Here is a 26,959-nt window from a genome sequence, read left to right on the forward strand (position 1 = left end):
CATTTTTACACATTTTTACACATTTACACATTTACACATTTACACATTTACACATTTACACATTACACATTACACATTTACACATTACACACTACTATTGTATATTACTATTGTAATATTGTGTGTTATTTACAAATGATGTATTGTACGATTCGGTTACAGTATTCGGGGCAAGTGTGGGAGCACTCTGGTTCATGTGTTTTACACTGGATAAACCTCGGAAATTTAAACTTGCTCTCGTCCTTAATCCACTCAAATCCAATTCCTAAACATAATTAATCAATTGTATGACTATACATTGTAATATGACTATACACTATGTTATACTATGAGTATATACTTGGTATAGTAGTGTATATACTTAAGAGTATAATAAGTATATATTGTATAGTATAGTATATAGTATATTGTATATTGTACCAAATGCGATTTCCTGATTCTCTTTACAGGTGATGGAGGAGGTTTCGGTTCTTTTAACGATTTTACTCTTGGAGTTTAAATCCTAAGCAATTAAGTTTTAATATATTTAACCCAGTATTTCTTTATACACACAAGCCACGTATACAACGGATCACCCTCAGTCTCACACCTCGTCTCACCTAATCATATTCACAGTATAATTATCTTTAACACAATCAAACTATCTTTAACATAGTCAAGTTAGTTATAATAGTATGAGTACTGGAGCGAACCGAGTTTGCAGGGTTTCATGAGTAGGTATTTGGACTTGTTTTCGAAGAAGTATGTGCCGAGGAAGATGTGAAACCCGTTATCGCACGCGGGTTCCTGAACCAGATAATTAACATAAATTTACTTTACTGAACCAGATAATTAACATAAATTTACTTTACTGAACCAAATAATTAACCTAAATTTACCTTGGTTATAGTTTGTCTTAGGTTTACTATGTTCTGGGCTCTGCAGGCGATCCACAGTGTGGAATGGCCGACATTTTCATGAGCAGGAGCTGAACACTCGGTAGCGTGGATTGGACACTCTTTAACCTCATGGTTCCCATCCTTTAGAGATAATATCATGAATCCAAATTGTACAAGCTTTCCATCCTTGCAACTGGCCTTGACATCACCAGTGCCCTGGGCATGCTCAATTTCAACCTCAGAAATCTATACATAAGTAAATACATACCAGAAATCTACAATTTATATACATACCAGAAACCTACAATTTATATAAATAAAAGACGTACCAGGTCCTCGGGGGTTAGTTCTACTTGAGATTGATACCTCAAAAAGTCACTCTCGAGGATAACTTTACCATAGTATAAATAAGCTTTATTATAGGCGTCACGAAGGTTTTTATCTATAAAATGAGAAATCGGCGTAAATTCAGCCTTTATGGGCATTGCGTGATCTGCTACGGATCTCGCCCATTCGGCAAACTCTATCGTTTTACCATGGCCGTAAATATCCCCGCCAAGCACAAACGTTGACTTTTTAGTGTCCAGCAAAAAGTCTCCGGCGTTTTTAGACTTTATAGTTGAAACCTCAACATTGGAATCAATATCAGTGTCCTTAATCTTGGCTGACAGTATAGCCCTCACGTCTAATCCCTGGTCACTTAACTTCTTCTCCTGACTCTTCTTTATCTCCAACGTTGTAAATATCTTACCTCCTGAATATTATTAACTGAGATTACTGTATTTATGTTATTAACTGAGATTACACTATGAATATTATTAACTGAGACTACAGTATGAATATTATTAACTGAGATTACAGTATGAATATTATTAACTGAGATTACACTATGAATATTATTAACTGAGACTATATTACCCAGGTAAATTTTAGTTGCTACGTGGGTCCCGAAAGTGTTAAAAAGCTCCATCCAGTCTGAGATGCCAAGTTCCTGACAGTTTTCATTCTTAGGATCTTCTCTATAGATAAAAGGTTTACAGATTGAGTCCTTTTCAAGTCCCTTGAAATCACTTAATCTCCCGAGGGAAGATTGGAATCCAAGTGTAAAGTCCCTGAGGAAATTGTGTAAGTGGGAATTACCATTTTAGCGAGGTTGAGATCCCGGCAACGTATTTGAAGCAGTATGATTTGTTAATGAACATTTTACTTTTCCCAGATTTAGAAACGTCTTGGAGTTTTTTAAACTTGGCTGAGGCTGAAAATTTGAACACGTCACCGGGTAAACTTAAAGAAACACTCGCATCTGCTGAAAGTGACTTCAGTAAAGATTTACAAGAGTTAATCTCAGTTACCTAATCAGAATTATGAAGTTTGGACTTACAGATTCAACCTTGTGACAGGAAGAGTAGGGCCTGATCCAGCCACCGACGGGCTGTAAAAACCTCAAGCTGTTGGAGATATTTTCAATATTTCTACTCCAGTGCATTTGAATCACACTGGATTTGTAACCTGGATCCAACAAAGTCACACTGTCTCCCAAAGGATTTCCCCTTATCAAGTCATAACCAGCACCAAGATATTCTAGAACAAGTATTAACACATTAAATTATATTAACTATTGCATTAACGCGAATCATGAATACACTTCCTACCTAATCCTGACGGTGTCTTAAACCTCTTCACATAATCCACATCCTCCAGTTCCTCTGACTCTTCTTCTGTGTCTTCTACTTCATCTTGTGTGTCATCTGTGTCTTCTAGATCATCTGATTCTTCATCATTATTAGTTTCTTCCTCATGTAAATCATCAGTTTCATTTTCTTCTTCCTCCCCTTCGCCAGCTTCATATTCTCCCTCAGACTCTCCCGTTTCATCTTCTTCATCTTCTTCAACGTCATTAGAGTTATTTTCTCCTGTCAAATCTTCACTTTTATCATCTTCATCACCTTTGTCATTATTGTCATCGTCTTCACCGAGGATGTCGCCCAAATCTGCGTCATCTGCATCTTCTTCATCATCTGGTAACTTGTTGTTTATCAAGTTGTTGGCTAATTTTGTGGCAATTGGTAGGCCATGTTGAGCAATTTTACTTGCTGAGCTTAGGGCAAAGTTCTTAATCTTAGGGCTTAACTTTTTTTTACTAACCCTTGACTCTGACTCAAAATCTTCACTATACAAATTGTGACTCTTTATCGCAGCCAGCCTTTCTTTTCTACCCCTTTTACCCCTTTTACCAGTGGGTAAATCGTTTGATAAATCATCGGACAAATCGTTGGAAAAGTTGTTTGAGGGGTTGTTGGAGTGTTTTTTACACTTTGGTCCCTTCTTACACACGCTTAAATCTCTCGAGTTTGTCCTCTTAGAATTGTCATTATCCTCTTCAACAGTTGTTTTCTTCGTTTCCTTCACCTTTTCCTTCTGATTATTTGGCTTATTAGTTGATTTTTTGATGTGTTTGGGCTTCTTAGTTTTGGTGCTGTTTGACTTTCCAGCGGCTTTTTCTGCAAACGAAGTCACATTTCCAGTGCCAAAATCGTCATTTTCATACCCTTCCGGGGGTAAATTGTGATTACTAATTTGTGTATGGGATATTTTACCAGCTCCCGTTTCTTCCGCTTGACCCAGGTCAAGGTACAGAGCCTTACAAACCCAGAATTGAATCAGACAAAATTCTACAATCATGCCAGCCTTCTTCATCTTTTTGCAATGCTTTCAACATTAATTTTTTTTAATTTATTTTTTAAATTTTTTAAATTATTTTTTAATTATTTTAAATGTAGTTTTAAGTGTATAATTAATCGCAGTAATTAGCAATTTTTAAACTTTTAAAGCCTCTAAAAATGAAATTTTACTATGTAACAAATATGTTTTACGGTGTAATAAATATGTTTTACGGTGTAACAAATGTGTTTTACGGTGTAACAAATATGTTTTCTGGGATATGTTAAGTTTGTGGTTAACTTTGAGTCTTCTTGCGTTAAAATTACACAGATTAGAATCACAGCTGTTCATTCCCTGCGCACTTTTGCTTATTTGTCAAATCATGTCTGGAATCTCAGCCTTCAGAATTCTTAAACACAATTCACACCCCCTCAATCCTCTCTCCTCTTTTAACACATTATCCAATGGATTAACCAACACATTATCCAATGGATTAACCAACACATTCAGCAATTGTGTGGATACAAAGTTATATCAGACTGAGGTAAAATTTGCGGATTTGAACCCTAAAATCCCTAGGCATTTTGAGGATAAAATAGCCAGAAGGTTGGATACTGACATGTCAAATCCGGTGGGAATTGTATCATATCTCATCAGGGACTTTTTTAACTCTCATGACATTTTAAAGAGAAATTTCGAGTATTTTCCAGTCCCTTTTGCGCCGGTGACGGTGAGTGAGAACTTCGACGAGCTTCAGGTCCCGCTCGACCACGTCTCCAGAGACCCCAAAGACTCTTACTACCTCAGCCAACACTACGTTAACACATTTACAAAGTTGGGTAAATTGTATAAGGAGGTGATTGACACTGGGAGAAACGGAGATTACGACAGGGATTTAATACGCCTGATGGGTAAAAAGTTTGGGCACTCGGAGCACAAACTACTGCCAACACACACAACATCACACATTACAAAGTTACTCCGGGCCGGAGTAACTCAAGCCATTTACTCAGGTAACACATTACTACAATATTTGTATAATAATTCTATAGTATTTGTATAATGATTGAATAGGTCAGGTGTTTCGGAGGGATGAGATTGACTCACAGCATTACCCGGTGTTTCATCAGATGGACGGGTATCTCCTGTTTACCAGACAAGATATTGAAAATTTGAGGCGATTTGACGAGTTTAAATGTGATAGCGTTACTGAAGTTATCTTCAGACACCTGAAGAAAACTCTAGAGAATCTCATAACACACCTGTTCCAATTTGTTACCAATACTAATGGTTCTAACTTGAATGATTTTGGGGAAATGGTAAAGTTTGGAGACATGATTAAATATTGGGATGACGGTGCTACGTTCCCGTTTACGTTTCCGTCCTCTGAGTATTATCTCAAGAACGGTGAGCAACCCACTGAACTCCTAGGCTGCGGCGTTCTCAAAAATATTATCATACACAATAATTTTAATCTTAAATCGGTAGGAGAAAAGGATTTCAGTGATAAATCGGTAGGTGAGGGATTAGTGGTTGACAAATCGGTTGGAGAAGGATTAGTGTGTGACAAATCGGTAGGAGAAGAATTAGTGGATGACAAATCGGTTGGTGAGGGATTAGTGGGTGGTTGGGCGTTTGGAATTGGATTGGAGCGTTTGGCGATGGTCCTGTGTCGGATCCCTGACATTCGTCAGTTTTGGGAAACTGACGAACGATTTCTAAAACAATATAAACACAGTTTTACCCATAAGATTCTACCGGTTTTTGTAAAGTATAGTAAGAACCCGCCAGTGGTTCGGGATTTATCCTTTTACATCGCAGACACTTTTAATGAGCAAGTGTTCAGGGAAATCATACTGGAAAAGGGTAAAGGATACGTTGAGGACATACAATTTGTGTCCAAATACTTTAACGAGAAGATTAGTAAGGAAAGTTTATGCTACAGAGTTGTCTATAGAGCATTTGAAGAGAATTTAACAAACTCGTTCGTCAACGCAATACACCAAGAAACCCTCAAATCACTAGAAAACAAACTCAATCTAATCATACGCTAATATTACTATTACACATTATATTAGTATTATATATATAGCTATAGGTATAGCTATGGGTATTATGTGTCTGGGTTTAGGGTAGTAAATTAGGTGTATATTAAGTAGTTAATAATACTGCTTAAATGGGTTCAATATACTATAAATAACAGTTTAAGGAATAGTAAGTGTTTAATAGTACTGGAATAAGTGTAATCTTACTGTATAGTAAAGTGTATAATATACCCTAGTATACTCCTACTACTATACATATACTATTATATATAGTATATATAGTATAATAGGTATGGTAAGAGTTAAGTGTTATAGGTAGTAAATTAGGGTATAAATACTATAGTACATTACTGTTTACAGTGTTTTACAACGGTATACAAGAGTGTTGAGGAGTTGAAAGTGTTTGTTAAGGTGTTAATTTATTACTATGCTATAATATACTCCTATCACTATACATATACAATATATACTATAGTATATTATACATAGTATATTATATATAGTATGGATATATGGTTAGGAGAATAGTAGAGTTAACAGTGGTATAGTATATTAGAAATTAAATCCTCCAGGGAATGTGGCATCCGATGAAGACCCATGTGGAGAAGAGATTGCCTAGAAGAGGATAAACTTTGCAGTGTATGACGTAGACTAGATCATCCAATTTGTTAACAAATAACTTCTTGAACCTTTTATTGCAGCATAGTAGTCTCCTGATCTCGTTAACGTCACTGGTGGAGAAGTGGATTGGGATTCCAATAAAGGTATGATTTGCCAGGACTGGCACCAGCTTCATCCAGTCATAAATACAAGCCTCGTAAAAGTAATACATGTTCCACTGAGCTATCTCACTACACTTGTGAACACTAAACTCGTAAGGTATGTTGTAGTCGGTGTTTACATAATTTGTAGACTCTGGGACTTGAAGAAATCTGCCCATGTCATCAATGAACTCAGGGTTTCTGTCATATCTCGACAGCTTTGAAGGCCTCAAGTGCTTAAACAAGGATTTTCGCCTCAGATTCTTGTTCCTTATAACATAATTCCTCTCGTTCATATAATTCGTTAACCTCACACTCTTAGGATTCATCTTACTAGGGTTAATTTTTAGCTTATTAGGGTTAATTTTTAGCTTATTAGGGTTAATTTTTAGCTTATTAGGGTTAATTTTTAGCTTATTAGGGTTAATTTTTAGCTTATTAGGGTTAATTTTTAGCTTATTAGGGTTAATTTTTAGGTTGTTAGGATTAAAATTTCTGGCTTTTTCCTGGATGGCAACTCTCATTCTGTGAACTGCAGAGTGAATGATGTCAGATTGAGTGTTAAATTTGTATTTTTCAAGGCTGGATATTGACAAATCAGACATTGGAGTCATGGAAATCCCGGCACTTGAGGGCGTATTTATGGGATCAAACCGGGAATAAATCTTAAATTCAGGAACATCAGCTCGCAAAACGTCATCGAAACTTTTGTACAAACTTGGCGTGTTCTGGTGATTTGGAGGTTTCGATTTTTTAACATTTTGAGGCCTAATTAACCTCTTTGAACTGATTTGGAATCCGTTTTTACACACTTTTACTCTTTTTACGGAATTTATTATTTTACCCAGAGTTGTCCTGGGTCTACCCTGTCCAACTAAGCTACTGCGTCCAACTGAGCTACCCTGTCCAACTAAGCTGCTGTGTCCAACTAAGCTGCTGTGTCCAACTAAGCTGCTGTGTCCAACTAAGCTGCTGTGTCTGATTAAGCTACGGTGTTTGGGGTCATGCAGGGTCTTTTTTTCTATAGGTTTTGACCTTCTTTCACCTCTTCGATGTCTTCTTTTTCTAACTCTAGTTGATTTATGCTTTTCAGGCTCTTTTTCTACGAGAGTATTACCTTCGACATCTTGCTGCTGTTCAACCATTTCCGGAGATTCCAAATCCCCGGCTGATTTCTCAGATTTCTCAGATTTCTCAGATTTCTCAGAAGCTTTTTCCATCTGCTCATTTTCATTAATTTGTTCATCAACCTCTTGATTTACTTGTTCATTTGTGGGTTGATTAACTTGTTCATTTGTGTGTAGTGTTTTGGGTGAAACGTCGGTGGATTCAGTGGAGTCGTAGGTATCGAATTTGGTTTTTTCTAAATCATTTGTTACTTCCTGGACATTTCTCATCTTGATTGTCTTTTTTAACTCTTTCCTGTTACTCCAGCCGAGATAATTATTCGGCATTCCGGGGTCAAATTGAGGATCAAGTCGCTGCCTATACTCCATTATATCCAGAAAATCTATCAACTTCCCCTTCATATCTTCTCTTTTCGATATCGAACACTTCAAACCCCTACGCGCTCGCATCACCTCAATCATGTCACAAACGTCATTCGCTACATCATTCGACGCCTCAACACTACACACCATCATTATTATTATATAATAGTGTAAGAGTATAATTATATAATAGTGTAAGAGTATAATTATATAATAGTGTAAGAGTATAATTATATAATAGTGTAAGAGTATAATTATATAATAGTGTAAGAGTATAATTATATAATAGTGTAAGAGTATGATGGGATTACCATTTGTGGAGAGTTGGTGGTGGTGTGATTTGTAGGTATTGGGTTAATTCATCTTCTAGGGGTGCTTTGAGGAACGGTTTCCACTGCTGTTCATCTTCCAAATCGTATAAAATACATGACGGGTGATGGTTCTGCCTATTCCCCCAAACCTGCCTGTTGTTAAACACCGTCTCAATCGACGAATACGGCAAGTGAACCAACGTCTCAGACGGCACCATCAACTCCTAAAAACACTGTTAACCATAGATTAAACAGGGTTAAACATGATTAAATGGGAATGTCAGGGATTAAATGGGATTAAATGAGTGAACTAAGTGGGAATGAACTAAGTGGGAATGAGCAACCTGTTTGGGTTTAAGTTGTTTGAGTGTTTTGGCGAATTTTTGTTTGGTTTCGGGATTGTCAAGTATAGTTTTGGTTAGTTGATCTCTTAGCGCGGTGTCAAAGTTAACTTTGTCATGTTTGTGGAGTAGCGCGTCTAAATCAACTCTCTGGTCAGGTACGTAGTCGTTTCCGTACATTTCATACTTTGTGAGCCCGTGAGTTTTATTTGTCTCTTGAAGCTGCTGCAAATTAACCGGTTCAAAGGGAATGTTTTGATAGTTATCCAAAGGAACTAAGTTTGGATTTAAATCTTCAAAGCCGTCGGAGTCTTCCTTGGGCACTCGCCAGCGCTTGGGAAGGTGCCAGATTTTCTTATTTCCAGTTTCCCAAAATGAGACTGTGGAATCTGAGTGCCTGGTCATGACCCAGCAGTGTTCAACAGTTCCGTTTTTAATTGTGCCCTTGCAGACGTACGCGTCAAAATTAATCCCCAGCAGACAACTGCAGAGTAAAATGGCCCTGTCATGAAGGCCGCCCTTTCTCGTAGTTAGGAATCTGGAAGGAGTTTGCCAGTTATCAATTTTCCTTAGCTCTCCCACAGTGTCTACTGAGTCATCTTTAAGCGCAAAATTTGAAATCCAGTGCAAGAGCATTCCAGGCCTTGATAACTGAGACGGCACTTGTATCGGCGTGACAAAACATGAAAGCGGAACTTCCGAGCCTGAGATTTCCATTTTAAGTGCGTTTGTCGTGGTTAAAAACCGTCTATAGGGAAATGTTGATAAAGTCTGATCTTTATACATTTTCTGCCAGGTTTCAAATTCCCGATCCCAGCGTCTGGCTAAGTCTCTGCAAGTGTCGGATTTAACTTGTCTCTTTTGATCATTTGGGAATGTTAGGCCCCTGGGCATTGGCGGGAGAATGTACATTTCAAAGGTAATTGTAGGTTTAGAGCCTCTGTGCGGCACTGTAAACCCTGTTAACGTGAGAGTATCTCTATACACAAGAGTCTCATGTTCCACGTTAACATCGTTGGAAAATCCAGAGTATAACACTGGCTCACCAGCCTCATGAGTTTCCTCGTCACCTAAGCCGTGTTTCGAGCCTTCATTGTAAATCCCATCCACTAGGGTTTTTTTAGTCTCTGTCCCGTTTAGGAATAGGCGCGATAGTGGAATTTCCACACCGCCTAGAAATTCAGTAGAAGTGTCATCGCCGTCCCAGACCTCCATGACCACAGGACCCTTGGATAACAAATCCACCGGTAAGAAGTTTAAGATAAGGTGCGGGTTTCTCGTCTCAGCTTCGTCTACTAAATGGATTGGGAAGTACATATTATGATTATACACTGGGCCGGTAGTGGACTCCAGGGTGGGTGTACAATTGACAATCCCGTCCCATCTGACCTTAACCATGGGATCTGAGGAATTAGTGTCAGTATTAGTCGAGGGCAAAGATTCACATCTGACAATCCTTATGACTAAGTATCTGTAACTTTTGTCTAAATGTGTCAGGAGTGAGGATCCTGAGATGGGCTGCGCGGGTCTATTTTGATTCACGTCGTACTCGTTCATGTCCACACTGCTCATGTAACATTCCACATTTCCCTGGATTATCCCACTTTGCATTTGATCAGCGCCTTGGGCTAGTTTTTTAACTGCTCCTCTTACCAGGGGATAATCCCTCACTGACCTGAGTGAGATAACACAAGTCCCAAGCAGTGTCGTGGTTCTCCTCCAAAACTTCCTGCTGATACAATAAACTTTAACTTGAAAGTATGAAATTTTCATGTGTCGGATGGTGCCTCTGTACTTAAAATCACCGGCCGAAGGCCAGTAGTCGTCGTTGGAAATGTTAGCCCACTTACTGTCCCAGCCCTTTCCAATCTCTCTGATAACTGAGACTTTTATATTTTTAGGCGCGTTTTTTAAATGCGCTGGGAGATGCGCTGATGGAGTGAAGGACCAGTTCATAAACCTAAACGTGAAATCAAAGATTTCCTCCAAGAGCATTACTACATTTAGTTTATGGAGTGGTATTTTTCTCTCAGTATCCTCTGTGACAACGGAGTTACCCTCGGTTTCATTCACATTTTTAGGGACTGGGATTTCCAACGACAGCGTAAGATTTGACTTGCTTTCTATAACATCTTGAAATGTTAAGAATCTGGTAGCGTGGAGTGTGTTTAAGCTGAGTCTGTGTTTCTTCCATAAATCAATTTTAACGAAACAATCCTTCAAGTCAGCGTAGGAAATCTCCATCTTCACCTTGTTACATATGAAAACTGAAAATTATGAACTAAATTATCTTACTTGGGCTGGACAATGTCATACTTTCTCCAGGTCCCAGGGTATACAGCGGAGTATAAATTTTTTTACTATACCTCGACTGGGCGTTGGGATTAATTCGGCCAATTTCAATGTAGTAAAAGAAATTCTGAGCCACAGACTCTAAATTATGCGCAGAGGTGATGTAAAAGACGCCGTTCCAGTGTCTAGGAGCACGGTCGAAATCGTAAAACTTGCCACTCTGCTGACTGTACTGCCTGAAATACTGAAGTAAATTAAACTGTTCCCGTTGCTCATTGTCAGAATCTTCAGAAACTGACTCCTCACTTTCAAACTCAGACTCCTCCTCAGTATTCTCATTTGAATCGATTTCCCTAACTGTTTCCTGCAAAATATTGTTAATTCAGTTGGATACCTCGGAATCTGAGCCTCTTAGTCTTGTGTAATCGGTCTCAAACAGGTCCACTGCTCTCTCCTCATCTGTTTCATCTGTTACTCGTTCTACGTAGGAACTTTCAGACTCTTCGTAGTATAAATTTTCAGAAGAGCTCTCCCTAAGTTCCCAAACCTCAACCTTTCCCATGCTCTAGACATTCATATTTTACACATACTCTAGAAGTTTATATTTTACACATGCTCTAGAAGTTCATATTTTACACATACTCTAGACGTTCATATTTTACACATACTCTAGACGTTTATATTTTACACATACTCTAGAAGTTTACACATTTTAAATTCATATTTTACACATTTTAACAATTCATACTTTACACATTTTGACAATTTATATTTTACACATTTTAAATTCATATTTTACACATTTTGAAGTTCATATTTTACACATTTTGGAAATTTATACTTAATATTATTTCACATAATTAATATTAAATTATGAAAATTTAAGGAAAACTGGGGAATATAATGGAAAAATCGGGAATAGTGGAAAATTCGGCGAAAATAGTAAAAAATTAGGGGAATAGTGGAAAATTCGGGAATTTAATGGAAAACTCTGACATTTCTGGTTGAGCCGTACAACACTTGGCAAAATAAAAAATAAACTACAAAAACTCTAAAATTAACATTAGTCACAGGTGAAAAATTAATTTAACATAAATTTACGGCAAAAATTCACATTCTGGCGGAATTTAAAAAAATTCATTGTGGCGGAATTTAAAAAAATTCATTCTGACGTGGAGAGGCTCCGTAATCCAAAAATTAAAATTTACCTAAAATAACTCATTTATGTGCTGAGCCGACGGCTTCTTTAATATTTTTATAACCTAAAGAAATATTAATTTTATAAATTTACCACGTTGGTTTAGTAATTTGGCCAAGTCGTTCTTTATTAGGCTGGGGAGCTTAGGCCCGTGGTACACCTGAGGCAATAATTAATCTATTAGCGTACCAGTCCTGTAAGAAGTTGGCAAGCTGAGGCGCCAGCCTCGATCATTTCCAGGGCGTCTTGCGCCGTAGAGATTCCCCCGCACTAAACAAATTATTCCATCCGTTTCTTACGGCGATGATTGGTATTTTTCCGCTTGTCAGTTTATACATTTGGAATACAACTTTTCTGGCGTGTTCCTTCAGCGGATGACCGCTCAGGCCTCCCCTGGGATTTCCAGCCCTCTCCAACTCCTCTCCCAAACACTCAGGCCTCGAAATCTGGTCAAAATTTAGGAATTAGTTGAAATTACAGTTGTGTTTGTCAGCACAAGTCCATCCAAACCATGCTCCAACGCCTGCAAAATTCATATTTTAAGCTTCTTACGATATCGGCAATGTCCTTTAGCTCTTGATCCGTGACATCAGGCTATGGTTCATTTTATTAATTTTACTTACTGAAATTTTAAAAAATAACAACGGCCTCGTTTTCGTAGTGTTTACGTATGTTAAATTCTCTGTAGAAACTCTTGTCTCCAGGTCTTTTAGGGCGTTTTTGGCCGTTTTTACGAGCTTTAGCAGGGGTTCTTTTCTCTGATTATCTCTCAGATTCGGCGTGTTCGGTGAGCTAACGTTGATGCACAGGTAATCTGAGTACAGTCCGATCCGCTCAATACAATGTGACACATCAGCCAAAATCTCTCCATTGAGATTTTTCCCTAAAACAACTAATTTTTAGTTAGTTACCTATGCTAATTCCGATAATTGAGTCCCTTGTAAGCGGATCACTCTCCTGCCTAGCCCTAGCCACCTTCATATTCTCCACCGCAACATCAATTCCCAAACTGATTCACCATTAATATTGAGTTAGTATAATTTACCTGTTGAAGCCTAGTGAGTTGATGAGTGCTTTATTGTTTGGGAGTCTGAATAGCCTTGGTTTGGGATTCCCGGGCTGTGGGTTTGGTAAAACAGTTCCAACTTCTATGAACCCAAACCCTAGCCTTAGAATCTCCAGCGGGACCTGGCAGTTCTTATCATAGCCAGCTGCCATACCTAATCTCAGTGTTAAATATCATTTTAATCTCATTTAATCTCAGTGTTAAATATCATTTTAATCTCATTTAATCTCAGTGTTAAATATCATTTTAATCAGTGTTAAATATCATTTAATCTCAGTGTTAAATATCATTTTAATCAGTGTTAAATATCATTTTAATCTGTGTTAAATATCATTTAATCTCTGTTAAATATCATTTAATCTCCGTTAAATATCATTTAATCTCCGTTAAATATCAGTGTTAAATATCATTTTTTACCTATTGGATTAAATATTTTAATGTGCTTAATGTTATTATAGAGAATGGGCGGATCAATGGAATAATCCACGGGTGTAAGTCCCAATTTGGCCAGAACTATGCTAAGTTTATGAGATTCCTCGGGGTCTAGACATTTCCTTAAGCCGTACAGAATTCCGTCGTAAATCGGACAACTTGGATTCCTCATGCAAACGTATACGCCAACGCCCATGCCAAACACAAACACGCCCCGAACCAGAAACTTCTAAAAAATTATTAAAATATTTAAGCTACGTTGATTTTGCGATTTTGGTTAATCTCAGAGTGGATTTTACCGTTTACCGCGGTTCCGCAGAACCGCCTGAAATGCCGTAAATAAAACATGTATACACATTTATAATATTACAAGTAACCACACGCCTCCAAACTCTCCAAAAACGTACCACTCGATATGTAACTCGTTCCTAACCAAAATTTTAAATTATTAAATTATTGGAGTGTAATAGTGTAATTGTTGGTATTGGAGTAAATAGTGTAAGGGTTGGAGTGTAAGGTTACCAAGTTCGATGGTCTTTTGAATTGCGATTTCCAGCGCCAGGAGCAGGTGCTTAATCCCAATCTCCGGCACCTTCCCCGAATTTGCCACCTAAAAACATTAACCCAGAGCGTACAGAGGTGCCAGATTTCGTATTTTAGCTGTCAAAATTGCTATTTTAACTGTCAAAATTCATATTTTAGCTGTCAAAATTCATATTTTAACTGTCTAAATTTCGTATTTTAGCTGTCAAAACTCTGTAATAACTATAGCAATGGGAAGCAGTACGAGATAAATTTCTTCTTGTGTGAATGTGAGGTCTTGAAGTTTGACTCCGCTGAGTGCCTGGATGATCTCGTTTGGGCCTGTGACAAGTGGCACCTGCGTGGACACTGTAAACGCCTCCGTCACGTTCGCCATCTAACAATTGTTAATAGTGTAAAGATTACTTCCATGAACTCTTCTTCTGAGGTGGTGCCGATAACGAAAATGCGTCTCTGGTGTTCCGGCGCCTTTTTAATTAGAATTAAAAGGCACTGGAGTATGTTATTGCTGAACCTAGGGCCAATCGGCGAGTAATCTATCAACCGCTCAATGTTATCCAAAATTATCAACGACTGCGGTGTCTTATGCGCATCATCAAACGCCTTATGTATCGCATTCACCTTCGCCAACTCCTACAAGTTTATACCGTTACGGGGAGAGTGCGGGTGTCTCATTTACTAACTCACATACTAACTCAGTTACTAACTCACATACTAACTCACATACTAACTCAGTTACTAACTCAGTTACTAACTCAGTGACTAACTCAGTGACTAACTCAGTGACTAGCTCACACTGTAAACAAATAACTAAACTACAATAAGAAAGATACTGAGAGTCCGATGTAAGATTCTGGTGAGATGACTTTGACGAATGGGAAAGCTGCGATTGATGCTACGTGTGCTGCTAGTGCTGATTTCCCGGACCCTACGGGTCCGTGTAAGAGCACTGAGAGCACGGGTGTCTTGTCGGATTTTGACACTTGTTTTGCCAGGGTTATGCAAGTTTCCAAAACCTCCTGGAATTTACTCCCAAACGGGATAATTCCATGCCTTGAGAATGTGTTTAAGTTTACGGAGTCCACGCCGTACGCAGGCTTAACCTCCAACAACGCTGACTCAAAGTCGTTCTGGTTCACTATTATCTGGTCAATGTTCTTCGGCCTACTCAAGTCACTACCATCAACATGACGCTGTATCGCATAACTCACCGCACACTTCACCAAACCCTAAATCATTCAATTTACCATTGAAATTAGTTACAACTGTTAACTATACTGTTAACTATGTAATATTAACTATGTAATATTAACTATGTAATATTAACTATGTAATATTAACTATGTAATATTAACTATGTAATATTAACTATGTAATATTAACTATGTAATATTAACTATGTAATATTAACTATGTAATATTAACTATGTAATATTAACTATATAATATTAACTATATAATATTAACTATGTAATATTAACTATATAATATTAACTATATAATATTAACTATATAATATTAACTATATAATATTAACTACTGAAATGAGTTATAAAATGGTAAGGTTGGGTCAACAAACTTCGAGTTCAGCTCCGGAGTAATTTTTGGTTTGTTTGACGACGTGGTTGAGATCGACGTCGTTTGAGAGTCGTTTGGATTCCCTCATTACTTTGGTGTGTATTTTAAGTATCTGTTGCCTGCCGTTTTCGTCTGGTAGTCCCACTTCTATGTGCACCTCAAACCGCCCAGGCCTCAACAACGCCTCGTCTATCATGTCCAGCCGATTCGTCATGCCAATCAACTGAACAAATTACATCAGTTTAGAATTACCAGAATATTGTTTAACGAGTCGACTCCGTCAATCTTCGACAGTAGCTGGTTCACTATACTGTCCCTCGCGGCCTAATGCATGATAGGGTTGTGTAATCATACTGTGCCGGAAGTGTCGGATCCTCTCCTTTGGCATATGGAGTCGATTTCATCGAATATGATAATGTGCAGGCCGGACCGGTCACCCATTCGCGCATATTCGTTCTCCGCGTCCAAAAATAAATTCCGCACATTCTCCTCAGACTGACCAAAAAAACGACTCATTATCTCCGGACCATTCACCGTCTAATATTCATCAAGATTGATTATTCAACAAGATTTATTATTAACAAGATTTATGTTATTCAATATTATTAATGATTATTCAATATTTATATTGATGATTGATTGTGTATATTGGGAAGTGAGTGAAAATTACCTTGAGTTTGGTGCAGTTGAGAGCTTTGGAGATTTGTCTGGCGATTAGTGTTTTACCGGTTCCGGGTGGTCCGTAGAGTAGGAGGCCTGTGGAATCAATGAGCTAAGTGATTAACCTTTGACGTGTGAGATTCCGAGTTCCTTGAGGAGTTCTGGCGGGTAAATTCTGGATGCGAATGCTCTCCTGAAAATGTCCGCGAATTCGTTGTCTAAGCCTCCAATTCCCAGCTCCTCAAATTTGAAATTGGGTTTAAATATGCTCTGGGTCTTTGGGATCTTAAGCTCTGTGCCCTCGATTGTCGTGTAGCCAAATTCCAACTCAGTGTCCGAACACAGCCTCGCCTTAATTGCCAAGTTAAACGAATGCTCGTCACCAGAGTCCAAGTACAAGTTACACACCCTAAACAAAGTTATTGAGTTTTGGTTACTTGAGCCGAAGCTGTGACCTGTCCAGCAGCAGCGGCAACGATTGGTCATAGTGCAAAACGTGCTCATTAAACATCTTCTTCACCTGTGACGACAACTTCTCAAACTCCAACAACGGTATCTCTAAACCACACATTCACAAACTGCAATATTGTGTACTAATGTGTAAATAGTGTACTAATGTGTAAATAGTGTACTAATGTGTGAATGTGTAAAATGTGTAATAATGTGTAAAAAAGTGTAAATAGTGTGAGAATGTGTAAAAAGGTGTGAGAAGATGTGATAAAACCTTTATTTTGTGGTTTGAAGTGTGAGACATTGAATTTGATGCGATGTGCGGGTGGGTATTTGGCGGAGATATCGAAATTTCTCGAGTTTCCGGTGTGATTGGACTCGGAAGACACTGTTACGCCCTGGCCTACTGAGACTTTGATAAGTTCCCTCGCGCAGCTGTTCATGAAAATATCCTTCTCAGTTGCCAGTTCGTGGAATCTAATGTTAACTCAGTAAATTCATTTTAACTCAGTAAATTCACGTTAATTTGGTAAAATAATTAAAAAAAATTACTTGGCGCAAAAAACCATCCCTTCTATCGTAGCATAGGCCATTATGGACTCTGATCTCAGATTTTCATAGAGCTCCCTGTTGACGTATACCTAACAATGGTTAAAATAATTGAAAATACGCAATTTGTATACGTAAGAGACTCGTCTGGTAATTTTTTAACTGTTCTAAACACCGGTTTCATCGCAATAATAATTAAAAAGATATGTACTAAAAATTAAAAGATTATTGCGCTAGGGTGTGTGGTACTGATTCAGGCCTTCCTGTTTTGTACGAATGCTGTGAAGGCAGGGATCAACGAGTCCATGGATTTAACGTGGAGTAGCTTTTTAATGGCCAATGCCGCTTTATAAGCTTCCATATACTCAAAGTCAGACACATGCTCTGGCTTCGGGCACTTTTGCGGCGATGTTAACTCCGGCGAATCCGCGCCAGACTCAACACCGCCCTGCGACTTACTCAACTGGTCTGATATGCTTTTCAAACATGATTCGAAACTCTTTACACACGCCTCCAACTGATCCACCCTCGCAGAAATACACAAATCCTCAAACTTACCACACTGCCACCTAATACAAATTATTCAATCTTATTCATTTAATTCATTTATTCATTTAATTCATATAATTATTTATTGTTTAATTGTTTAATTGTTTAATTGTTTAATTGTTTAATTGTTTAATTGTTTAATTGTTTAATTGTTTAATTGTTTAATTAGTTTAATTAGTTTAATTAGTTTAATTAGTTTAATTAGTTTAATTAGTTTAATTAGTTTAATTAGTTTAATTAGTTTAATTAGTTTAATTAGTTTAATTATGTGAATTAATTGTGTAGTGAGATTTACTTGGGATTTGAGGTGTCTGGATGACGATTGTGTGTGAAATCTTGTTGATTAGTTTCTGAGTCTGTGGATTGATTTTTGAGGTACGGCGAGTTTAGTCTGTACGCGGGGTCAGAAAAGCTTGACCGGGCTGTGTTATCTGTATCCGCTTGATACAAATTATTCGACTCACACACGTCACGTCTCATTTTCCCCAAACTTTTGTAATTGAAATCATTTCCCCGAAACGCATTTGACACGTCCTTTTCTTCAAATTGCGACAAACTTCTCATTTTAAGCATATTCATCTTAGTTAATGAATTGGGATTCATATTACTTAGTGAGGATTTGGGATTCTTCTTAGTTACTGGGGAATTCAGATTCATCTTGGTTAATGAATTCGGATTACTCTTGGTTACTGGGGAATTCGAATCCCGTTTGCATTGTAGATAATTATTATTTTCAGGGTCGAAGCTTGTGACTTGTGTGTCGGGATTCTCTTGTTCTTCTAAATCACTTTCAGATAACATTGAGCCCGCAGGGTTATTTGACATGTCAAGATCCTTATAATTTGCTCTAAAGTAATCAGCGCCAGAGTTAAAACCCGCAAAACAGTTTCCAACCACATACTTTCCCTCCAAATTATCATCCCGATCATTCACATTGTTATCCAGATCATTATCCAATTCGTTCATATTATTGAGATTATTGAGAGTATCCAAATTGTTGATATGGATTGAATCAAAATTTTGGGAGGAGCGTTCGGATTTATCGTCTTGGTTGGTTAGTTGTTCTGAGAAATTATCTTTATGCAAATCTCTTGTAGCGTATGAGTGGTGGTACTGTGGATTGTCTGGATAGAATAAGTCGTCAGTTTCCCTGTTTGAAAACAAATCATCGCCGTTAAAATATTCAAACTCGTCCCCCTTGTTAAACCGAAACTCATACGACACACACTCTAACTCCTCAACATCACTCACACATCCATCAACATATGTGTCATTGTATGTATTGTGCGTGTTATTATGTGAATCTTGTAAATCTTGTGAATCTTGTAAATCTTGTGAATCTTGTAAATCTTGTGTGTGTTGTAAATCATTGTGTGAATTGTGTGAGTTGGAGTAATCTTCGGTTTTAAAGTTAAATTTGTTGTGATTCTCTGGGTTTGAGAAATCGTTGCTAAATATTAGGCTGTGGGTGTTTAAATTAATTTCTTTCAAATCGGTTGTGTATCGGTTAGTATCCGAATTCGTTTGGTTTAGTCTTTGAAAATCACGAGAGTAAAGTTGGTTTTGCTCCTGGTACGTTAGCGTGGTGTCGTTTTTATCAAATGTGTACTCTCGGGTCACGGAATCTGTCAGGCATGTCTCCTCGCCCCTTTTTTCCGATAAACACCTGTCAAACGCTTCCATCACAGCCTTCTCAACTACCGACTTTATTAACTCAGAATCTATACACTCAATATCCCTCACTGTTCCTCCCACTCTTTCTCCCACTTTTTCCAGTGTGTAATCTCTCACTGTGTGACCTGATGTGTGTTCTCTCACTGTGTAATCACTTGATTTAGGTACCGGATCTCTGGGTTTGTGTTCTTTTTTCTCATCGGATTGTTCTTTTTCTCTTTCATGGGTTTCCAGCGGGTAACCATACTTGTCCAGGTAATACTTGTGGTCATTATGCAGTGAATACTTTTGGTCATTGTGAATTAAGTACTTTTGGTCATTATGAATTGAGTATTTTTGATCATTGTGGAGTGAATACTTTTGGTCATTATGGAGTGAATACTTTTGATCATTATGAATTGAGTATTTTTGATCATTATGGAGTGAATATTTGGTTCCCTGATCACTTGAGCTGTAGTTGGCATTTGTGCTATAGTTTGTCGTGGACAAGTTATGGTCAACCCTGTGATAGTTATCAGAATACATTGAAAGATGCGGCCGTTCCACAAGATTCTCACCGTAAACTGCGTGATTCTCACCGTAAATTCCGTAATTTACGGGGTGAATCCCGTCATTTACCGGATGGATTCCGTGATTTCCCGGGTAGTGTACCCGTTCCAAAAGATTTCCAGGGTGAATTCCTTCATTTCCCGGGTGAATTCCATGATTTCCGGGGTGAATTCCGTAATTTTCATGTCTGTAGGTGTAGTTTGTTCTGTAATGATTTTCAGGCCTGAAGTAACCATCCTGGTACCTGCTCAAATAACTCGATGAGCACTTGTTAATATAACCCGGAAATTTGTCCATATACCCCGGAAACTTTTCCATACAAGAATATTTGTCCATACAAGAATATTTGTCTGGGTATGAGGGAAACTTATCGAAATGTGGATAATGTTCTTGGAATCGGTTAAAGGTGTTATAATTTGTGTACCCTAGTCGTCCGTAGTTGAAGTTGATAAAATTGGGATTAAGAGAAGCCAAGTGTGAGTGGATGTAGTCCATGTTGTGAAAAAGCGATTCTTGAGGTTTGAGGTTTTGGTAGTACTGGACTTCGGAGCCCAGATTAGTAGCGTACCTCAGGATGAACTCTCGAGCAAAATTATTACTTGTGTTTGTTCCTTTGGCTGGTTTTAAATTTAGTGTTTTAAGGTCCGATGATTTCTGGGACGATTTAATGCTCCTCTGTACGGAGCGTTCTGCGTAGTATGGTGAGGAACCATCGGGGTCAGTTTCGCTTTCGACGCTTCTTGCATCCGTATAGTCAGAATTTTCACTAGCACAGGAACCTTCTACGTGATTTGCTTGGTATTTGGAGCCTGCTAGGTACCGAAGAGTGGCCACTGGGACAGACCTTCGATCTCTCGGTGTCTCTAGCTCTCCTATTTCCAAAGGACCTGATTCCCTATTGTACACATCTAAACACATTAATTATTACCCAAGTAATGCGGATTCTGATTATATATTGTAATTTATATTTGTGGTTACAAATCTGACTAAACAGGATCTGTGTAAGATTAGATCTAGGAATAAGATTTATTTACAGTAGTAACTATTTGTTTTCTGTCTAAAAATTGATAAATTATACCTGAGCTATATTTTGTTGACTTGTAATGCTTCCGTCTAGGTGTTTTCATGATGAGAATCTCATTGATTATATCCTGTTAATTACAGAATATACATTACACAGAGGAGGCAAAAATGCGTCATAGCAGAAAGAAATGTAAATTTAAAAGTGTGGTTCTATTCCTCCGTGTTACACACTATTAGAACAACATCCGCTCTCCCCATCTGATTTTGTCTCATAAATTGTTTATTCCAACTTAAATTCACTTTTTATTCACCTTTTCTACACTTTTATTTTATTACCCCTCCCTCTTCCTCATTTGGCTCTATTCTCATTTTCTACCCCTCAACTACTTAACACTTTAGTTATTCTCTCACCTTAATACCATCACTTTCTCACACATTTCAACCAATTATTGATTTACACAGTGCCATTATCACTATTCTAATTATAATTGTAGTATTTAACTACGAATAATGCCAAATTATTACCAATTACGGATAATTATAAAATATTTAAGGTGTAAAATAAGTATAAATTAGTGTTTAAAATCATCAAAATCACAACTTTACAAATCATAATTTTAAAAATTCCAACGGTTAAACCATAATTTTAAAAATTCCAATTGTTAAAATAATTGTTAAAACCACAATTGAGTACAATTGTTAGAGCAATTGTTGTGAGTGGAATTTAGTTTAGGTTAACTTCTTTAGTGTACATGATATTATTTGAGTTTGTGTATCCTAGTTGTCTGGCTCTTTCAATGGCTTCATCGCGGTCCTTTTCGAATATTGCCTGGAACTCCTCGGTGCATCCTGCAAACTCCTTCAGTGAGAGTAGAAAATCTCTAACGTGTGTTTGGAACCTTATGTCCTTGTCCTTGTCTTTTTCCTTTTCCTCCTTTACGTTTGTGTTTAGTACTCCGCTGATTGTGGGATTTTCATACACGTTGACGTAGTTGTAGTCGCTTTCGAAGAACTGCGTTGCGCCCATGCCTGAGGGCGCAGTCGTATCCACTGAGTAATTGAACAAATCAACCACAAACGCCTCAATTTGTTTATTATTTAACGACTGGAAACTCCTGGTCAGCAGGTCCACCAGAAACCTCATAACCCCGAGCTTCGTTAACTCCTTACTCGGGTCATCCACCAGACCGTTAGCCACGATTTTTACTAAAATCTTTAAAATCTGAGTCTGCAGCCTGAAACCTGACTTATGCAACGTGTCCGTCAACACACCCAACACCTCCGTCAACAATAAATAATAAAACGTCAAACAAAATTGATGCAACACCACCGAACCTAATAATTCATTAGCACATATTCGTATCCACTATTATTTAAACAGGTGTATATCCAACATCTACAATATTACTCCCCTAATACTACAATATCTAAATGCCTACAATATCTAAATGCCTATAATACCTAAATACCTATAATATCTAAATGCCTATATCTAAATGCCTATATCTAAATGCCTATATCTAAATGCCTATATCTAAATGCCTATATCTAAATGCCTATATCTAAATGCCTATATCTAAATGCCTATATCTAAATACGTATATCTAAAAACTATGCTAAAATCTGTTATAACCTTTTGAGATGATATTTTTCATGAATTCTAGTGTGATGAGTAGTCCTCGGTCTGCGATTGACGGGTGTTCGTGTTTGAATGCCCATACGAGTGACATGACGAAATCTCTTAGTCTTTCATTTGGGAGTAGGAGTACGGAGTCAAATGAGCACTTGGTTGCCTTGTGGAGCATTTCGTAAAAATATTCCCTGTGGTCTGGGTATGCGTGAAAGTCCATCTTCACCATGTCCAAACTCGTGTCGAACACGTAGTTAAAAATTTGTACCAGGACTGAGGAATAGTTTGAGGCCAGCCGTTCAATGATCTTTGTGCTTAATGAGAGTATCTCGTAGTCGCGTGTCTCGAAAACTGAATCCCTGTAGTCGCCCATCATCACCACTACCAAGTTGTCCAACAGTGTCACAATCATCTCATTATCAAACCAATTCCCTTGTCCAGCAAACTCAGCACTTGATTCAGTTGAGTCTGTCTGGTTACACCCGTCCATTGTTAGTTCCTGTGTCCCATTTGGTCCGAACTTGAAGAAGTTGAACTTCTTCCCGGCATCTTTTTTCTCAGATTTATCCTCAATAAAGTAACAGTAGCTGTCCTCCGCATTGTATGTCACTGCAGAGGTTCTATTCTGGTCCTGTGTGCGATACCTGCTCCTATTCACATTTGAACTTAGTCCCGTATACTGCGTGTTTGTCTGGTTTAACTTGTTGGGCACATTTGATATGTAAGTCTCAGATAAGTGAATTATCGCTCTTCTGGCTAAGAATAGCGTGTTCACCGCGAGATGTTTTATGGTTTGAGTTCCTCCTGTGGAAACACTGATTTGTATGTACTTGCTGTAGAGGTGATACAGCACCATCAGTGTGCTGAATATCTTGTTGAACTGCTTTGTAAATGCAAATCCCACCGCTTTGCAGACTCTGTTATTTATTCTCAGTATTTGTATTATTGTCCTTGCGACTTCTACGCCAAAGAGATCTTCGCCGTATCTGTCAATATACGCCTTGAACTTTTCCATATTGTCCACCATCTGCGCCGTGACTCCAATTAAAAACTTGGTACAGATTTGGAAGAGTCTGTTATTAGCCAGCTCCATTAAGCTTTCAATTTTCGCCACTTTCAGATTCTGCTCCAACGTGCTAATCACGTTTCCCACCGACTCATAGTAGTATAAGATCAATTTATCGTCTAGGACAGTTTCCAGATTTCCAACTGTTGATATTAACTCGTCCACGTATAATCTCCCGTCTACTGACTGGCTTCCTATGACTTTTCTACAACTGTTTGTTATTTTTAAAAAGGTCTCGCATGCCATTTGCTGTACTCCTGGGAATGTCTCCCTCATGAACTCAAATAACTTATTCAACACTGTGTTCAAGAACCGCCAGTTAGTTTTTAAAAAGCTTGGGTACTGGCCGACGACATACATTATATTCGAGGCCACAATCGCCTTGCTTGAGATTTCATTTTTTATCTCACAAATGTTCAATAGGCACTTGATGACCACGACTAGAAACCGCTTTTCAACCGCCTCTTCCATACTTCCCGTGATTGATCCCACTGAGTAACAGAGCCTGTTCAGTGTAGTTGGATCCCAGGGCTCGTTTCCGCCGATATTTGCGTGTTCCATCTCATTGTCTAAAAACGCCTTCATGATGTTTTCAGAATCCTCCTGTAACATTGTCGTTAGTATGATTTGCGTATTTTTCATTTTATTGTATAGTGCAATTTCCGCAGTGTTTGGGTTATACTCTCTCACGACTTCCCCAGAGTCCGCGTCGTACATTATATAAACCTCCTGCGGCTTTGCCATGCGATTTATCATTACCTTCTGGACTTGTATTAAAATCGGTTTATACAGTCTGAGTCTCACCAGCTCTGCCGACGAGTTCAGGTCAATTTGGTTCATGGCGTTGATGACCATGTAGTTCGGGTCGTTGGTGTCTCTAATTGGCAAATTTCTCCTCTCATACTCCTTAAGTTCCCTCAGCAGCTGATTTGAGAAATGATGCCAGAAATCCAGCGCAATCTTAAAAGTTTCCTCGTGGTTGATTGTGGTGATAATTACCAACTTCTCCAGCACAAACAACAGCGAGTCTCTGCTGTTTGGGATCTTCTCCAACACGCTCTCCCTAAAGTTTTTGAGCAAATTGGTCAAAAACAGCGTCAATTGTGTGTAAAAGGTCTCCCAGAACAGGAGCATTGAGGGCGGAATCTTTGCGTTGTCGTACTGGAACGACTCTGGCGGCAGTGTTGACACTTTCTGAACAACCTTAGGCCACAGTGACATTATCCGATGTGAAAACGTCTGAAGCTCGTTATTCGTCAGCGTTAGCGATGCCACTTCATTTAAGCATTTTGTGCACTCAACTCTGTAGGTCATTGGGTCCCAGAAGTGGTCCAGCAGTAAGTCGAGCAAAACCACCGAGCCTTCTCCGTGAGGGTAAGATTCGAAAATGTACCCGTATGGGATCCATTTAAGGAAATGTGATAAGCACACGAGTGTCTGCTTGACAAGCGTGTTATTAACCATGTTCGGGTTTGAAATGAAGCTATTGAGTACGAATATGCAAAGCTCGAAGATTTCTCTAAATTCCGAGGTCATTCTCGAGACTAATTTTTGGACTCTCTTACTTTGCATTGAATCTTCCCCAAAGTCGAAGATCTCCTCACTTAGCATGTTCAGGAGTCGCATATTATTCTCGCAAATGTTCTGTGAAACCTGCGATGCCTTGCAAATCTCTGAAATGAAGTTCGGCCATCTATCTGGCCATTCTCTCTTTACTATTTGTATTAAACACTCGTTAACTTTGGTGAGAAAGTGGCGTTCATTCCGGCATACTTCTTCGTCCATACATAACTTAATTACCAGTTCAGACACGTACTGCTTAATCCCCGCCCGTTCCGTATCCGGCAGTATATTCCATCTGGTTTCAATACATATTTCTAAGACTTGCAGTGCGTAGAATTTAGTGTTAGAATTGCTCGATTTGGCCAAAATCAAGGCTACATGTTTCCACGAGTCTGGTAGTTTCTTAAACTGCTCTAAAATTCTATGCGCCGTTTCTCTGTTTTCGACACTGGTTCCGTCAAACATGGATATTATTACGGAATCCAGCAGGGGAACCATGGCCTCGTCAAACGGCCTTGAGGTGTCGAGTAATACCAATGGATCTGTTAAATTAGAACTCATTGTTTTAGGTTAAGCTGTGTTATAAAAGATAAAATATCATATTTCCTTAAAATCACAACAATTATTGTTAAATTTGGGATGATCTGAAATGCAAGAGTTATATATTGAAAAATAGTGAAAAATCAGGGAATCAGAAACCGAAATATCTCTGGATATTATTTAAAATATTTTATTGATCATCTGAAATGAAATATTTGAAAAATAAAAATATAAAAGTGAATTTTAAGTGATCTTGAAAACAGTTTTAATTCACCATACCCAACCTTCCAATTAATACTCAATTGATCGATTTTACCAAATTTTATTTTCAATATTTCACAATACACATTGCATTTATTTGTTTTTTAAAAACTTCCCTATGTGACTTTTGTTCTTATTATATCCACGAGAGTTTAATAATCTATTCCTTTTTTAAATTATTGTCTTACACATTAATCTCTAGTTTCTTGTTTTTCACACCTTTTAATCAATATATATCATTTTTACTCCAAAATTCTAATATTAAATTATTTAATTTAGTCTTGATTAGTTATTTTTAACTAGTTTTAACACACAAGTTATGATACACTGCCCACTTATTCATGAATCTTGTTTCTGTGTAATATATAATTTTGGTCCATGTTATATATGAAATATTTGTTCCATTTTCTAAGTTTATTTAAGAATTTGGGCCTATTCTTGACCACTAATTCCGTTATCCCACCATACACGCAGTACCAGAAAAGGCCAAGAATAAACTGATACTAAAGGATTCTCAAAATATTTAGATAGATAATATTATATTATATACTATAAACGTTTAGGAAGAGAAATATATGTTCAAATAAGCGGTTAAAACGGTTCTTCCGATATAAAATAAATGCCAGGACAAAAAAAGTTCATAATTGTGAAATAATGATGGAATTAGATTATAAATAATATAACGTAGATTAATCAAGGGGTAGAATAAGAAGAGAGGAAAAGGGTAAAAAATTTATTTATTGAATATCTAAGTATAACGAATAAAATCGCCTAGAGAAAGAATTAACGCAAATACATTTGAAATTAGAAAATATAAACAGTTCGAAAAGTGCTGATGTGGATTTGGAT

The 26,959-nt window shown here is 37.8% G+C and overlaps 9 protein-coding genes across 9 annotated transcripts, besides 2 other annotated features; 1 reads left to right on the forward strand and 8 right to left on the reverse strand.

Moving 5' to 3' along the window:
* Nucleotides 1-125: 125 nt before the first annotated feature.
* TpMuguga_02g00166 (MAC/Perforin domain protein) lies at nucleotides 126-3,575 on the reverse strand (the record flags this gene model as incomplete). Its single annotated transcript, XM_759637.2, has 10 exons — nucleotides 126-265; nucleotides 421-502; nucleotides 532-599; nucleotides 693-786; nucleotides 879-1,124; nucleotides 1,208-1,632; nucleotides 1,797-1,990; nucleotides 2,019-2,230; nucleotides 2,269-2,459; nucleotides 2,531-3,575. 10 exons carry the CDS (start codon nucleotides 3,573-3,575, stop codon nucleotides 126-128), a joined length of 2,697 nt encoding a protein of 898 aa, XP_764730.2.
* TpMuguga_02g00167 (tRNA synthetases class II core domain (F) family protein) lies at nucleotides 3,555-5,608 on the forward strand. The gene is made up of 2 exons (XM_759638.2): nucleotides 3,555-4,552; nucleotides 4,614-5,608. The coding sequence occupies exons 1-2, from the start codon at nucleotides 3,820-3,822 to the stop codon at nucleotides 5,591-5,593; spliced, it is 1,713 nt and encodes a 570-aa protein (XP_764731.1). The 5' UTR covers nucleotides 3,555-3,819; the 3' UTR covers nucleotides 5,594-5,608.
* Nucleotides 5,609-6,117: 509 nt separating this feature from the next.
* TpMuguga_02g00168 (uncharacterized protein) lies at nucleotides 6,118-7,988 on the reverse strand (the record flags this gene model as incomplete). Its single annotated transcript, XM_759639.2, has 1 exon — nucleotides 6,118-7,988. One exon carries the CDS (start codon nucleotides 7,986-7,988, stop codon nucleotides 6,144-6,146), a length of 1,845 nt encoding a protein of 614 aa, XP_764732.1. The 3' UTR covers nucleotides 6,118-6,143.
* Nucleotides 7,989-8,142: 154 nt separating this feature from the next.
* CEP76 (C2 domain protein) lies at nucleotides 8,143-10,731 on the reverse strand (the record flags this gene model as incomplete). Its single annotated transcript, XM_759640.1, has 2 exons — nucleotides 8,143-8,370; nucleotides 8,491-10,731. The coding sequence occupies 2 exons, from the start codon at nucleotides 10,729-10,731 to the stop codon at nucleotides 8,143-8,145; spliced, it is 2,469 nt and encodes an 822-aa protein (XP_764733.1).
* A 37-nt stretch (nucleotides 10,732-10,768) lies between these two features.
* On the reverse strand, nucleotides 10,769-11,341 carry TpMuguga_02g00170 (uncharacterized protein; the record flags this gene model as incomplete). Its single annotated transcript, XM_759641.1, has 2 exons — nucleotides 10,769-11,113; nucleotides 11,174-11,341. 2 exons carry the CDS (start codon nucleotides 11,339-11,341, stop codon nucleotides 10,769-10,771), a joined length of 513 nt encoding a protein of 170 aa, XP_764734.1.
* Nucleotides 11,342-11,883: 542 nt separating this feature from the next.
* Nucleotides 11,884-13,824, reverse strand: Dhodh (dihydroorotate dehydrogenase (fumarate)). The gene is made up of 11 exons (XM_061305321.1): nucleotides 13,734-13,824; nucleotides 13,461-13,704; nucleotides 13,023-13,197; nucleotides 12,889-12,986; nucleotides 12,601-12,860; nucleotides 12,530-12,571; nucleotides 12,456-12,500; nucleotides 12,277-12,423; nucleotides 12,167-12,247; nucleotides 12,071-12,137; nucleotides 11,884-12,041 (listed from the first exon to the last, which is right to left on the reverse strand). Exons 1-11 carry the CDS (start codon nucleotides 13,821-13,823, stop codon nucleotides 11,998-12,000), a joined length of 1,293 nt encoding a protein of 430 aa, XP_061161292.1. The 5' UTR covers nucleotide 13,824; the 3' UTR covers nucleotides 11,884-11,997.
* Nucleotides 13,825-17,456, reverse strand: sec18 (ATPase family associated with various cellular activities (AAA) family protein). The gene is made up of 14 exons (XM_759643.2): nucleotides 17,377-17,456; nucleotides 17,259-17,347; nucleotides 16,981-17,183; nucleotides 16,694-16,814; nucleotides 16,382-16,665; nucleotides 16,267-16,352; nucleotides 15,951-16,133; nucleotides 15,849-15,920; nucleotides 15,598-15,819; nucleotides 14,852-15,247; nucleotides 14,424-14,651; nucleotides 14,263-14,394; nucleotides 13,998-14,085; nucleotides 13,825-13,903 (listed from the first exon to the last, which is right to left on the reverse strand). Exons 1-14 carry the CDS (start codon nucleotides 17,437-17,439, stop codon nucleotides 13,842-13,844), a joined length of 2,229 nt encoding a protein of 742 aa, XP_764736.2. The 5' UTR covers nucleotides 17,440-17,456; the 3' UTR covers nucleotides 13,825-13,841.
* A 7-nt stretch (nucleotides 17,457-17,463) lies between these two features.
* TpMuguga_02g00174 (uncharacterized protein) lies at nucleotides 17,464-20,945 on the reverse strand (the record flags this gene model as incomplete). The annotated part of the gene is made up of 2 exons (XM_759645.2): nucleotides 17,464-17,824; nucleotides 18,100-20,945. The coding sequence occupies 2 exons, from the start codon at nucleotides 20,943-20,945 to the stop codon at nucleotides 17,509-17,511; spliced, it is 3,162 nt and encodes a 1,053-aa protein (XP_764738.2). The 3' UTR covers nucleotides 17,464-17,508.
* A 68-nt stretch (nucleotides 20,946-21,013) lies between these two features.
* Nucleotides 21,014-21,024: a sequence feature (Short protein (TpMuguga_02g00175, EAN32456.1) was converted to a misc_feature.).
* An 81-nt stretch (nucleotides 21,025-21,105) lies between these two features.
* Nucleotides 21,106-21,154: a sequence feature (Short protein (TpMuguga_02g00175, EAN32456.1) was converted to a misc_feature.).
* Nucleotides 21,155-21,607: 453 nt separating this feature from the next.
* Nucleotides 21,608-26,084, reverse strand: XPO1 (CRM1 C terminal family protein). Its single transcript, XM_759648.2, has 2 exons — nucleotides 22,684-26,084; nucleotides 21,608-22,385 (listed from the first exon to the last, which is right to left on the reverse strand). Exons 1-2 carry the CDS (start codon nucleotides 25,868-25,870, stop codon nucleotides 21,775-21,777), a joined length of 3,798 nt encoding a protein of 1,265 aa, XP_764741.2. The 5' UTR covers nucleotides 25,871-26,084; the 3' UTR covers nucleotides 21,608-21,774.
* Nucleotides 26,085-26,959: the final 875 nt, after the last annotated feature.

Source organism: Theileria parva, chromosome 2 (genome assembly GCF_000165365.1).
Source record: "Theileria parva strain Muguga chromosome 2, complete sequence, whole genome shotgun sequence".
Classification (NCBI taxonomy): domain Eukaryota; phylum Apicomplexa; class Aconoidasida; order Piroplasmida; family Theileriidae; genus Theileria; species Theileria parva.

Bases quoted from the DNA above. Each gene is read 5' to 3' on its own strand.
- TpMuguga_02g00167 (XM_759638.2), top strand. From the start codon at position 3,820: ATGTTAAGTTTGTGGTTAACTTTGAGTCTTCTTGCGTTAAAATTACAC. The intron at 4,553-4,613 runs GTAACACATTAC...ATGATTGAATAG, and splicing joins AACTCAAGCCATTTACTCAG to GTCAGGTGTTTCGGAGGGAT.
- XPO1 (XM_759648.2), bottom strand. From the start codon at position 25,870: ATGAGTTCTAATTTAACAGATCCATTGGTATTACTCGACACCTCAAGG. The intron at 22,386-22,683 runs GTTATAACAGAT...ATGAATTATTAG, and splicing joins GAAAAATATCATCTCAAAAG to GTTCGGTGGTGTTGCATCAA.
- Dhodh (XM_061305321.1), bottom strand. From the start codon at position 13,823: ATGTTTTATTTACGGCATTTCAGGCGGTTCTGCGGAACCGCGGTAAAC. The intron at 12,572-12,600 runs GTAAGTAAAATT...AATGAACCATAG, and splicing joins TGTTATTTTTTAAAATTTCA to CCTGATGTCACGGATCAAGA. The intron at 12,042-12,070 runs GTAAATTTATAA...ATATTTCTTTAG, and splicing joins CAAATTACTAAACCAACGTG to GTTATAAAAATATTAAAGAA.
- sec18 (XM_759643.2), bottom strand. From the start codon at position 17,439: ATGAAACCGGTGTTTAGAACAGTTAAAAAATTACCAGACGAGTCTCTT. The intron at 15,820-15,848 runs GTAATTCTAAAC...TAATTTGTTCAG, and splicing joins ACTCGTTAAACAATATTCTG to TTGATTGGCATGACGAATCG. The intron at 14,086-14,262 runs GTACTGCTTCCC...TAATGTTTTTAG, and splicing joins CACAAGAAGAAATTTATCTC to GTGGCAAATTCGGGGAAGGT.